The sequence below is a fragment of the Aotus nancymaae genome, unplaced genomic scaffold, assembly GCF_030222135.1.
Source record: "Aotus nancymaae isolate 86718 unplaced genomic scaffold, 86718_ANA_hifiasm-v0.15.2.pri h1tg000028l, whole genome shotgun sequence".
Classification (NCBI taxonomy): Eukaryota; Metazoa; Chordata; class Mammalia; order Primates; family Aotidae; genus Aotus; species Aotus nancymaae.
The window spans coordinates 14,383,485-14,395,831 of NW_026988441.1; the positions used below are offsets into that span (position 1 = coordinate 14,383,485).

Below are 12,347 nucleotides of genomic sequence, written 5' to 3' on the forward strand. Positions count from 1 at the left end.
ACAGAGAAAGGGGAGACAGAGCAGGAGACACAGAGAGACAGAGAAGGACACAGAAAGAAATGAGAGAAAGAGAGAGACCAGGAGACCCAAGCAGAAACTGAGGGAGACACAGAGAGAGAGAATGAGAAACAGACAGAAACAAGCAAAGAGAGGCACAGAGACAAGCTCCGAGAGACAGAGACAAACAGGGAGAGACGCAAACAGAGACTCAGAAGGACCAGAGTGAAAGCAAACCAGCCCCCCAGAGACACGACCCCGCCCCCATCCCCGCCTCTGCTCCCCAACACTCACCACAGCCAACCTGTGCCCGCCAGTCTTCAATGACGATCCCAGCGGCCTGGCAGGCGGCCGCATAGGAAGCCAGCGCCTGGCAGAGAATGTCGTGGGCCCCGCCGCCCATGCAGACGTCCAGAACACAGCCCTTGAAGTAACTCTCAGGTGGCACATGAGCGTGGCAGGTGGTGAAGGGGCCCCCTGTGCCAGGGGCCAGGGGTCCGCAGAAGCCGGGGCCCTCGTACTGCTCCAGCTTGTCCTGGGGGCACGTTGGGCAGGACCCCTGACATTCGTCCCAACACAGTGGGTCCCAGCCTGGGGCTCGCCAGCTGCCGCCCCAGACGGGTATGGAGGGAGCCAGGGTGCCATTGGGGAAGACCTGGTCGTTGTTGGGGTTGCGGTCCATGTTACCGCAGAGCCCACACACCGCGCCATGGTAGCTGCTGGGCAGCGTCACATCTACCCGCCAGTTCCAGTCATAGCTGACTTGCAGCCCAAAGTCGGCCACCAGCAATGCCTTGGATGCACCGTGGGTCACTGAAATGCGCCCGTCAGCCACGGAGACAGGCAACGCTGTCAGCACACCATTCACCTGCGGGGAGCAGGGAGGGAGGCAAACGGGTCACTCCAGGTGGGGAGGCCCCAGCTCTGGCCCCCTGCCTCCCTCTCTCTCATCCTACCAGGGGCTGGGAGAGGCCAGCCTTCCTCCGACAGGTGGATTGTCATCTGACACAGTGTGGACATCGGTTCTAGCCCAGGTCTTGGGGAATGAAACCTCCCTTTACTTTTTCTAGATCTTCTCCCTTGATGTCCGTCTTCCTCCCCTGTCTCTGTCTCTCTGTGTCTCTCGCCCTCTCTCTTCACCTAAGCCTGTATCTCTGGGTCTTCTGTCCCTCTCTCTCTCTCTGTCTGTTTCTCTGTCTCCGTCTGTCTCTCCCTTCTCTTCCCTGCCTCCGTCACTCTCTGTGTGTCTTATTCACTCACCATCATTTACTCAGTGCTGACTCGGTTTGGCCCTCACTGTCTCCCTGAGCTGCCATTGGGCAAATCACCAGTTCCCTGGGCAGAAAGGATAGGCCGTCTTTCTGCCCCGATCTCCTTGTATTTCTCTTTTATTATTATTATTATTTTTTTTTTTTTGAGACGGAGTCTCACTTTGTCACCCAGGCTGGACTGCAGTGTGGCAGTCTCGGCTCTTGCAACCTCTGTCTCCTGGGTTCAAGTGATTCTCCTGCCTCAGCTTCCCGAGTAGCTGGGATTACAGAGCACCACCACACCCGGCTCATTTTTGTATTTTTGGTAGAGACAGGGTTTCACCCTGTTGTGCAGGCTGGTCTGGAACTTTTGACCTCAGGTGATACACCCACCTCAGCCTCCCAGATTGCTGGGATTACAGGTGTGAGCCACCGTGCCCAGCCCTATTTCTGTGTAATTCTCTCTGAGTCCTGGTCTCTGGGCCTCAATTGTTCCCTCACTGACACTCAAACAAGTGTTCTCCTGGGCTAGATCCCTGAGGATCTCCCTGTGTTTCTCTTCATGTCCTAGTCTCTGGGCCTCTCCCTTGTTCCCTTGCAGACACTCAAAGGAGTGTTCTCCTGAGCTAGACCCTGAGCTCAGCATGTGATGTGCACCACCTTACTGTGAGGCAGGCCCTCCTACGATGCCCACTTCACAGATGAGGAAACTGAGGCCTCCCAAGTGAATTGCCCAACATCACACAGCTCTGAAGAAGGAGAGGCTGGATTCAAACCCAAGTCTATTAAAAAGCCAGATGCTGAGGTCCTGAGTGAAAGCCCTTAGCAAGGGGCCAGGCTTGTTGAATTCCCAGTCACAGGGGGATATTTTGGCTGTAATGATTGTTGTTCTTATTGACATTTTGTTTCAGGCCCAGGCCCTTTGACAACAAAGAGCCTTGAGCTCCTAACTGTGGTGGTCGGGATCCCTCCTGCCCTCCCGGGGACCTCAGGGGACCGTCCTGCCACACATACCCGGACTTTGCCGATCTCGTCCTTGTGGATAGAGACGTTGGTGCCGAGCGCAGCCACAGTGACCAGTCTCACGTAGGACACAGCAGGGTTGCCCCGGTTCTCATTCTTGGTGGTGACAGTGAAGGGTGTCAGGTCCTGGGTGCTGACCCCCGGGCAGCCAGTTGCTGCCAGCACATAGTTACAGGTGCCCTGGAAGTCGAACTTGCGGCCGTCGAAGGAGTGGTAGTGTGGGTCGCCCCACAGCCAGCACGTGGCCTCGTAGTTGGGCACGCACACGCCCTGGCCGCCCTGCTCCTTGCATGTCTCCTGTGGCCGGCATGTCACACCGTGGCACGGGTCTGGGGACAGAAGAGGGCGACCGTGAAAGGCTGTCCACTGTAAAGGACAGCTGCTCCCTCCACATCTACCCCGCACTGTGCCAGGGATCTGAGGGTTACCGCAGGCAACACCAGATTCCGGAGTCCTCATATCTATACAGGACTGTAGTTGGCTGTTTTGTTTTTCGTTTTGTTTTAGCTGCAGTCTCACTCTTGTTGCCCAGGCTGGAGTGCAGTGGCGCATTCTCGGCTCACTGCAACTTCCGCCTCCCAGGCTCTAGTGATTCTCCCAACTCAGCCTCCCAAGTAGCGGGGATTACAGGCATGCGCCACCACGCCTGGCTAATTTTTTATTTTTAGTAGAGACGGGGTTTCTCCATGTTGGTCAGGCTGGTCTCGAACTCCCAACCTCAGGTGATTCGCCCATCCGGTCCTCCCAAAGTGCTGGGATTATAGGCATGAGCCACCGTGCCCAGCCCTGGTCTGGTATTCTGAAGTCTTTTAGGAGCCTCGCCTCTTCACTTCATAGTCTACGGCTGCTTTCGTGCCACAATGGCAGGGTGAGTAGCTGGGACCAAGACTGTACAGTCTGCAAGCTTACACATTTACTATGGAGCCCTTTAGAGCCAAGACGCACCTGTCCCGGCCTTATACCAAGGGTCTCTGACATCCACCCTGAGAAACCTACCTCTCAGGGTCCCCACAGCCTGGATTCCCCCATAGGTCTCTGCCTCCCAGAGTAGGTGGCCCTGGCCCTGTGAAACCTGGCCCAGGGGTCCCCAGGTCTGTGACCTCAATCCTCAGTCTTGAACACCTCCCGCCATGAGCATCCCAATCACGCCCTCTCAGCCCCAGAGTCTCCGTACTTCATCCCTAGTCCCAGCGGCCCCAATCCCAGCCCCAGCCCGGCACCTTTGGTGACACAGCTCAGGATGCCTCCGGAGGGCTGGCACACCTGGCCCGGCTTGCAGCTGTGTTCCTGGCACACCATGCCTTTACCCGCGTGGCAGGTGCACTGCTGCTGACAGTTGTCAATGAGGACTGTCTGCTCCGGCTGTGGGGAGAGAGGGCACGGCCATCAGGGACACCACGGGTGGGAGCTGACTCTCACAGCTCTGGTGTTCTGGGCGCAGAGGGGTTGGCAGACATCACAGACAAGGAGCAGCTCTCAGCAGGATGGCTCCTCGTCTGTGAAACTGAAGCACAGTTTCACAGACAACTGTGATGGGGCCATCATTCATTCATTCATTTGTTCATTCACTTTTATTCAGTCATTCATTCCAAAATATCCACTGAATGTCTGCTGTAGGAGAAATGGTGTGACATAGTAACTCAGAGCAGATCGCCTGGGCTTGAAGCCTATTTCTGCTGTTTCCAAACCGTGTGACTCTGGGTTTGGAAACAGGGTTTACTTTAGCACTGCCACGTGGAGGGTGGACCAGAGGGAGCAAAGGTAGGAGCTGGGAGGGACCCAGGTGGAAGAGGACAGGTTGGACCAAGGTAGGGCCATGGGGAGGGGGAAAGGGGTAGATGGAAGAGACACTGAAGAGGCCAAGTAGACCAGCCGTGGTGGCTCATGCCTGTAACCCCAGCACTTTGTGAGGCCAAGGCAGGAGGATCTCTTGAAGTCAGGAGTTCGAGACCAGCCAGACCAACGTGGCAAAAGCCCGTCTCTACCAATAATACAAATATTTAGTCAGGAGTAGTGACACACAGCAGTAGTCTCAGCTACTCGAAAGGCTGAAGCAGGAGAATTGTGTGAACCCGGGAGGCGGAGGTTGCAGTCCAGCCTGGGCGACAGAGCGAGACTATGTCTTAAAAAATAAATAAATGGCCGGGCGCGGTGGCTCAAGCCTGTAATCCCAGCACTTTGGGAGGCTGAGGCGGGTGGATCACGAGGTCAAGAGATCGAGACCATCCTGGTCAACAAGGTGAAACCCTGTCTCTACTAAAAAAAATACAAAAATTAGCTGGGCATGGTGGCGCGTGCCTGTAATCCCAGCTACTCGGGAGGCTGAGGCAGAAGAATTGCCTGAACCCAGGAGGCGGAGGTTGCGGTGAGCCGAGATCGCGCCATTGCACTCCAGCCTGGGTAACAAGAGCGAAACTCCGTTCAAAAAAAATAAATAAATAAATAAATAAATAAGTAAAAGAGGCTGAGTGGGCCAGGCAGGGTGGCTCATGCCAGTAATCCCAGCGCTTCGGGAGGCCAAGACGGGAGGATGGCTTGAGGCCTGGAGTTCAAGACCAGCCTGAGCAACATAGTGAGATGCCCCCATCTCTGCCTCAACAAAAACATTAAAAATTTGCTGGGCATGGTGGTTAGTCCCAGATACTTGGCAAGTGAAGTGGAAGGATTGCTTGAGCCAAGGCATTTGGCGTCGCAGTGAGCTATGATGGTACCACTGCACTCCAGCCTGGGTGACAGAGAACCTGCCTCTAAAAGAGATAAATAAGCGCCCGAGTAGACAGGCTGTGGGGCCGATGGGCAGTGGGAGGGGTGAGGCCCCATGTTCTTCCCCGATGACTAGGTTCCTACCTCGTAGTAGACACCGTTGTGGTAGCAGCCGCATTGCCCGATGGGCACACAGGCTTGGCCGTTGTAGAGGAAGCCGGAGTCGCACTGGCAGCCCTCGGCACATCCATCCGGGCACTGCGGAGGGGCACTGAGAGCGGAGCAGCCCAGGGAGCAGGTGTCCGCACAGAGCTCGTAGTGACTGTTCGAAGGGCACTTCATGGCTGTAAGGAGCGGGTGCCGATCAGAGCGCTGGGGAGGGAGGGGCTGCGAGGCCCAGGGTCTACCCCTTCTGTGCCTCAACCTCTCCCCTCCTTGCCCCTCCGTCTCTCCCTCACTCACGACAGAAAGTTTCGGTCCTCCAGGGCTCCACGTGGCCTCCAGCCGCCTGGCAAGCACTCACATAGGCATGGATGTTGCTGCAGAGAATGCTCAGGTTCCCACCACCCAGGCACAGATCAAAGACACAGTCTTGCAAGGGACCCTGGGGATCCACCAGCTTGTGGCACGAGGCCAGCGGCCCTGTGGGGCTGGTGAGGAGCCCACAGAACTCCTTCTTCTGATACTTGTCCTCCAGCTCGGGAGGACACTGGCCGTCAGGGTTGCAGCCCTCGCTCCCCGGCTGGCAGGTGGGCGGCGGCAGGCAGGGAGAACCAGGCACGGCCTCCTCCCAGGAGTTGCCGAACTCCTTGGCGTTGCCTGCCTGTGAGCCATCGGGCTTCCTCAAGTCATCCTTGGGGTCGCCGTTGTAGTCCCCGCACAGGCCACACATCTGCTGGTAGTAGTTTCCGGGGACGGTGACCCGCACATAGTACACAAGGTCGTAGACCACACGCAGGCCGAAGTGGGTCTCAATCACAACGTCGGAACCATGCTGGTAGACACGGATCTGGCCATCGGCCAGCACCACGGGCAGCTTCATGTCCACGCCGTTCACCTGCGAGAGGCAGGCCGTGCTTCAGAAAGGAAACTTTGAGTGGGGTCGGACTCTAGTTCAAGCCCATGCCTGAGGCAGAAGATCTGTGTGACCTCACCTAAAGAGGTGAGGCCCATTAGGGCCCTCAGTTTCCGTATTTCTTAAATGGGTGTAATAATAAGGTCTTATAGTGGATTGAATGGTGGTCCCCAAAATTCATATTCACCCAGAATCCTATAATGTGGGCTTACTTGGAATAAAGTTCTTTGCACCTGTAATCAGGGTAATCATCTCAATATGAGATTATCCCCGATTAAGGTGGATCCTAAATCCAATGACAAGTGTCCTTGTAAGAGCCAGAAAGAAAAAGACACACAGACACACAGGAAGGGCCATGTGAAACTGAAGGCAGAGATTAGAATGGTGTCACAGACTGGGCACGGTGGTTCATGCCTACAATCCTAGCACTTTGGGAGGCCAAGGAGGGCAGATTACAAGGTCAAAAGATTGAGATCATCCTGGCCAACATGGTGAAATCCCGTCTCTACTAAAAATACCAAAATTAGCCGGGCATGGTGGCAGGCGCCTGTAATCCCAGCTACTGGGGAGGCTAGGGCAGGAGAATCGCTTGAACCCAGGAGGCAGAGGTTGCAGTGAGCCGAGATCATGCCACTGCACTCCAGCCTGGTGACAGAGCGAGACTCCGTCTCAAAAACAAAAGAATGATGTTGTCACAAGCCCAGAGAACCTGGAGCCTCCAGAGCTGGAAAGGGAAAGGGAGATCCCCCCACTGGTGCCGTTGGAGGGGGTGCAGCCCTGCTGACACCTTAAAGAGAGGGTGGCGACTGAGGGACAGAGAGATGGGGGAGCAGGTCCCAAGTCCCTGATGACACTTCGCTCCTTGGCTTCCCACTCTGGGCTCTGATTGGCGTCTTCTGTCCTCAGGGACCCCAGGCCTCCCACATGCACTCTCATCTCTGTGCCCCCAACTCCTGGGCTGAGCGCTCCCTATGCCCCACCCACCCAGCCACGGACCCCTCACCCCTGCTCCCCATCTGCTCTCACCGTGACCTTCCACTGTCTCTGCTCCAGCCGCAGGGTGAAGTTTGCCACCTGGACCGTGATCACCCTGGTCACACTGACTTGCCCATTACCCCAGGCCACGTTCTCCTGCAGGACGGCAAACGAGTGCAGCCCAGGCCGGGTGGTGCCGCAGGTCTGAGCCAGCACATACACACAGGTGCCCATGAAGTCGAAGCGGTGGCCGTCGAAGGTGGTGTAGTGGGGGTCTCCCGATGCCTGGCAGGTGGCAGAGCCCACGGCCACGCAGCCCAAGCTGCCACCGGACGGCTGGCAGGCCTCGTGTGGGCCACAGGTAGAGGGCTCACAGGACACCAGGCCATCCTCCTGGCAGTGGCAAAGGGAATCACAGCCGGGGCCCGGGTAGAAGGTCTGGCCTGGCGGGTAGTAGGTGCCCTGGTGGACGCAGCCACAGGAGGCCAGGGGCACGCAGGACTCACCACTGAGGGCAAAGCCCTCATCGCACACGCAGCCCTCACGGCACTCGGAGCCACAGCCCCCGGGCACTGGGAGGTCTCCACAGGACAGCGGGCAGCCGTGGGAACACACCTCGTAGTGGCTGTGGGGTGGGCAGCTCAGTGCTGCAGAGAGAAGGGACATCAAGATCAAGAATTCCTGCTCCCAGGGGACACCGGTGACCCCCCCCAACACATACGTATGCATACACACACATGCTCAAACACACACACAAGCGGTCCCACTGCAGGGAGCTTGGGAACATATTACATCACAGTTAATCTGATCCTCATAATTACGATCATCCCAATTTAACTGTGATTTGAAGTTATATATTGTGCTTGTTTATTTTTTTTGCAATAGGCTTTGCTCTGTTACTCAGGCTGGAGCAGCGCGGCGGTGCTTGCTGTCATGACTCACTGCAGCTTTGACCTCCTGGCCTCGAGCGATCCTCCCACCTCAGCCTCCTGAGCAGCTGGGACTACAGGTGCGCACCACCACACCCGGCTAATTTTTTAAAGTTTTTTTAGAGATGGGGTCTCGCTGTGTTGCCCAGGCTGGCCTCAAACTCCTGGGCTCAAGCAGTCCCCCTGCCTCAGCCTCTCAACGTGCTGGGATTACAGGAATGAGCCACCACGCCCGGACTTCTATTACATCTTTAATGACCTTGCTCAAGTTGAATACAGGTTGTTGATATGTGGCATATTTTTTAAACATGTATATGCATATATTTGTGTGTATGTGTATAATTTGTGCAGTATATTTGTGAATACAGTACTTTTAGCTTCTTCCTTCTATAGCAGTAATTAAATTAAAATATTTAGCAAGTGTTGAAAAAAAAAAAAAAAACTCCCTGTTCCCCTTCCCAAACTCCAGTCACTCCAGTCTATAAAAAGCAAATCTAGCCAGGTACAGCGGCTCCAGACCAGCCTGGCCAACATAGTGAAACCCTGTCCCTACTGAAAATATAAAAATTAGCCAGGTATGGTGGCAGGTGCCTGTAATCCCAGCTACTAGCGAGGCTGAGGTAGGAGAATCGCTTGAACCTAGGAGGCGGAGGTTGCAGTGAGCTGAGATCGTGCCACTGCACTCCAGCTTGACGACAAAGCGAGACTCTGTCTCAACAAAAAAGCACATCTAAGTGACTAAAACTGAACCACATGAAACCTGTATCTATGCTGTCTAATACACTAGCCACTAGCCACTGGTGACCATTTAGATGTAAGTTAATTAAAATGAAGCAAAATGGAAGACAGCTCCTCAGTCAAAACAGCCTCATTTCAAGTGCTCAGCAGCCACGTGTGACCTGTGGCGACCTGCTACGTGTTTGAACAGCTCAGATATGGAGCTGTCATCACTGAAGTTCTGCTGGGTGGTGCCGTTCTGAAGCTAACATCCAGCTTACAGGAGAATCATGGGGACATAGAGACAAGTTCAGTAACACTCCAGAGAAGCAACTAGCCCGATCACAAAAGTAGGAAATTCTGCAGGATAAATGACCTGTCTTTTCCAATAAATAAATAAATGACGTAAAGAAAAGAAAAAGATGGATGGAGGGATAGATATGTGATAAAGCAAGTAAGTGAATTAGAATTAGAGTGTAGGGGCCCGGCTCGGTGGCTTATATCCGTAATCCCAACACTTTGCGAAGATGAGGCGGGAGGATCACTTGAGGTCAGGAGTTCGAGACCAGCCTGGGCAACATGGTGAAACCCGTTTCTACTAAAGATAGCCAGGCATAGTGGCACATGCCTTTAATCCCAACTACACGAGAGGCTGAGGTGGGAGAATCACTTGAACCCAGGAGGCGTAGTTTGCAGTGCGTTGAGATCACGCCACTGCACTCCAGCTTGGGCAACAGAGTGAGACTCTGTCTCAAAAAAAAAAAAAAAAAGAATTAGAGTGTAGAGTCCAGGAGGTGGGTTTGTGGGTCTTCCCTGTAAAATTCTTTCAACTTTTTTGTGTATTTCACAATTTTCGTAATACTATGTTGGGAGGAACTAAAGAAAGAAATTCATTAGTTCAGAGTAAAACCACAAAGGTAGATCAGTCCAATGCAGTATGTGTATTCGGTTGGCTTCTAGAGCCACTTAGGGTCTTATAGTGTCAGGAATTTCTAAAACTTCTTATATCTTTTATAGGAAGTCTGTTTTGTCCCAGGAGGTTTCACAGCCCAGGGCAACACACCCTGTGTTAGGATTCAGGATGGGTGGGGATTGCACTGTTTTTTATTTATTTATTTATTTATTTATTTATTTATTTAATTTTTTGAGACAATCTCACTCTGTCGCCCAGGCTGAAGTGCAGTGGCATGATCTCAGCTGGCTGCAACCTCCACCTCCCAGGTTCAAGCGATTCTTCTGCTTCACCCTCCCAAGTAGCTGGGAATACAGGTACCCGCCACCACACCCGGCTAATTTTCAGTATAGACAAAGTTTTGCCATGTTGGCCAGGCTGGTCTCAAACTACTGGCCTCTGATGATACCCCTACCTCACCCTCCCAAAGCGCTGGGATTACAGGCGTGAGCCACCACACTCAGCCTGCCCTGTTTATCAGAAATAGGCTCTTGCTATGTTGCCTAGGCTGGTATCTAACTCCCAGCCTCTAGGGATCCTCCCACCTCAGCCTCCTGAGTAGCTAGGATTATAAACATTCTGAAATCTTAGTCATATATGTTTATGTTTGCAGCAGAGAAGTGTGATGGGGATTCTGACGCAGGCTGCCAATGGCCACGTCTTGACTCTGGGCACAACCATGGTACTTGCTTTGGCCAACGGAACACTGGCAACCATGATGCAGAGCAGAGCCTTGGAAAGTGCTTGCACACTGGGGCTTGTGTGCTTTTGCTGCTCTTAGGAATCTTGAGAGCACCTTGGGAAGAAGCCTGGGCTCACCCGCTGGAAGATGAGACCAAGTGGAGCAGAGACAACAAGTCCCAGCCGAGGGCCCCCTAAACCAACCAGCTGGACAACTGCCAGATGTGTAAAACCCCCTAGATTTACTCAGCCTCAGCTGAGCCTCCAACAGACTGCAGACATCAACCAAGCTGGCCCAGGCTGGGGAGAACACCTCAGCAGCCCCTGGCATCATGAGCAGGAATAAATACTTGGCCAGGCGTGGTGGTTCATGCCTGTAATCCCAGCACTTTGGGAGGCTGAGGTGGGCGGATCACTTGTGGTCAGGAATTCGAAACCAGCCTGGCCAACATGGTGAAACCCCTTCTCTACTCAAAATACAAAAAAAATTAGCCAGGTAGGGTGCCTGTAATCCCAGCTACTTTGGAGGCTGAGTCAGGAGAATTGCTTGAGCCCGGGAGGTGGAGGTGGAGGTTGCAGTAAGCCGAGATTGCGCCACTGCACTCCAGCCCGAATGACAGAGCAAGACTTCATCCCAAAAAGAAAAGTTCTTAAAGTCAAAAGTTACCATTTGTTAGAAATTATAAGTTTTGTAATTCAGGTAAAAAACTAGATGTGTATGCTTCCATTAATTCCAAAATTTAAAAACTTCAGAAGCCAGAATAGTGGTTACTTCTTGGGGTTGGGGGCCTGGATATTCTTTTTTTGAATTTGGGACTGGGAGGCCGAGGTGGGTGGATCACGAGGTCAAGAGATCGAGACAATCCTGGTCAACGTGGTGAAACCCCATCTCTACTAAAAATACAAAAATTAGCTGGGCACGGTGGCACACACCTGTAGTCCCAGCTACTCGGGAGGCTGAGGCAGGAGAATTGCCTGAACCCAGGAGACGGAGGTTGTGGTGAGCCGAGATCGCGCCATTGCACTCCAGCCTGGGTAACAAGAGCAAAACTCGGTCTCAAAAAAAAAAAAGAAAAGAAAAAAACTGATCAAGCTGTTAGCTTATGATATGTACATATTTTTTAATATCCGTATATTTCAATAATAAATTTTAAAAATTAAAAATCAGGTGAAAGGAACTTGGTACAGTGGCTCGCGCCTATAATCCCAGTATTTTGAGAGGCTGAGGCAGGAGGATTGCTTGAGCCCAAGAGTTCGAGCCCAGCCTAGGCAAAAAATCAAAACCCTGTCTCTGTAAAAAATATTTTAAAAATTATCTGGGGTTGGTGCCACTCAGGAGGCTGAGGCAGGAGGATCACTTGAGCCCAGAAGTTCCAGGCTGCAGTAAGCTATGATTGCACCACTGCATTCCAGCCTAGGCAACAGAGCAAGATCTCATCTTAAAAGAAAATCAGATGGAGCACTTTGGGAGGCTGAGGTGGGCAGATCATGACATCAGGAGTTCGAGACCAGCCTGACCAACATGGAGAAACCCTATCTCTACTAAAAATACAAAATTAGCCAGGCATGGCGGCGCATGCCTGTAATCTCAGCCACTCAGGAGGCTGAGGCAGGAGAACTGCTTGAACCCAGGAGGCAGAGGTTGCAGCGAGCTGAGATTGTGCCACTGCACTCCAGCCTGGGTAACAAGAGCAAAACTCCATCTCAAAAAAAAAAAAAAAAAATCAGGTGAGAGGATGCATGGCTTTTCAAACTTCTTTTCTAGGCAAGCAAAATCATTGGAAGACCATTCGTGCAGCCTCCACTGAGACAAGGCTCTCAAATGGACTGCCCAAGGGGTCAGGCAGGTGTAAATAAGTGAAGTAGGACAGATAGAGACCAAAAAGAACCAGAGAGGGGATGAGACCCCTAATGACGATACTGCTGCTCATATCTCAATGACAGCTGTTACATGGGAATCAGATACTGGGCCACCAGGTATACTGCCATTTTTCAAATACCAACTGCATGCCTGCCATCTGTGACTTTCTAGCTATCGTGATCCC

General features: G+C 53.0%; 1 protein-coding gene across 1 annotated transcript in view; it reads right to left on the reverse strand.

Annotated features, from left to right (window-relative positions):
- Positions 1–12,347, reverse strand: part of LOC105723395 (Fc gamma binding protein) — a 107,187-nt gene that overhangs the window by 39,121 nt on the left and 55,719 nt on the right. The window contains exons 16-21 of the mRNA XM_064381329.1: positions 7,075–7,670; positions 5,436–6,030; positions 5,118–5,317; positions 3,491–3,632; positions 2,262–2,599; positions 292–865 (exon numbers count right to left, since the gene is read on the reverse strand). Of these exons, the coding sequence (XP_064237399.1) occupies positions 292–865; positions 2,262–2,599; positions 3,491–3,632; positions 5,118–5,317; positions 5,436–6,030; positions 7,075–7,670 (2,445 nt within the window). The remainder of the gene's footprint in view (positions 1–291; positions 866–2,261; positions 2,600–3,490; positions 3,633–5,117; positions 5,318–5,435; positions 6,031–7,074; positions 7,671–12,347) is intronic.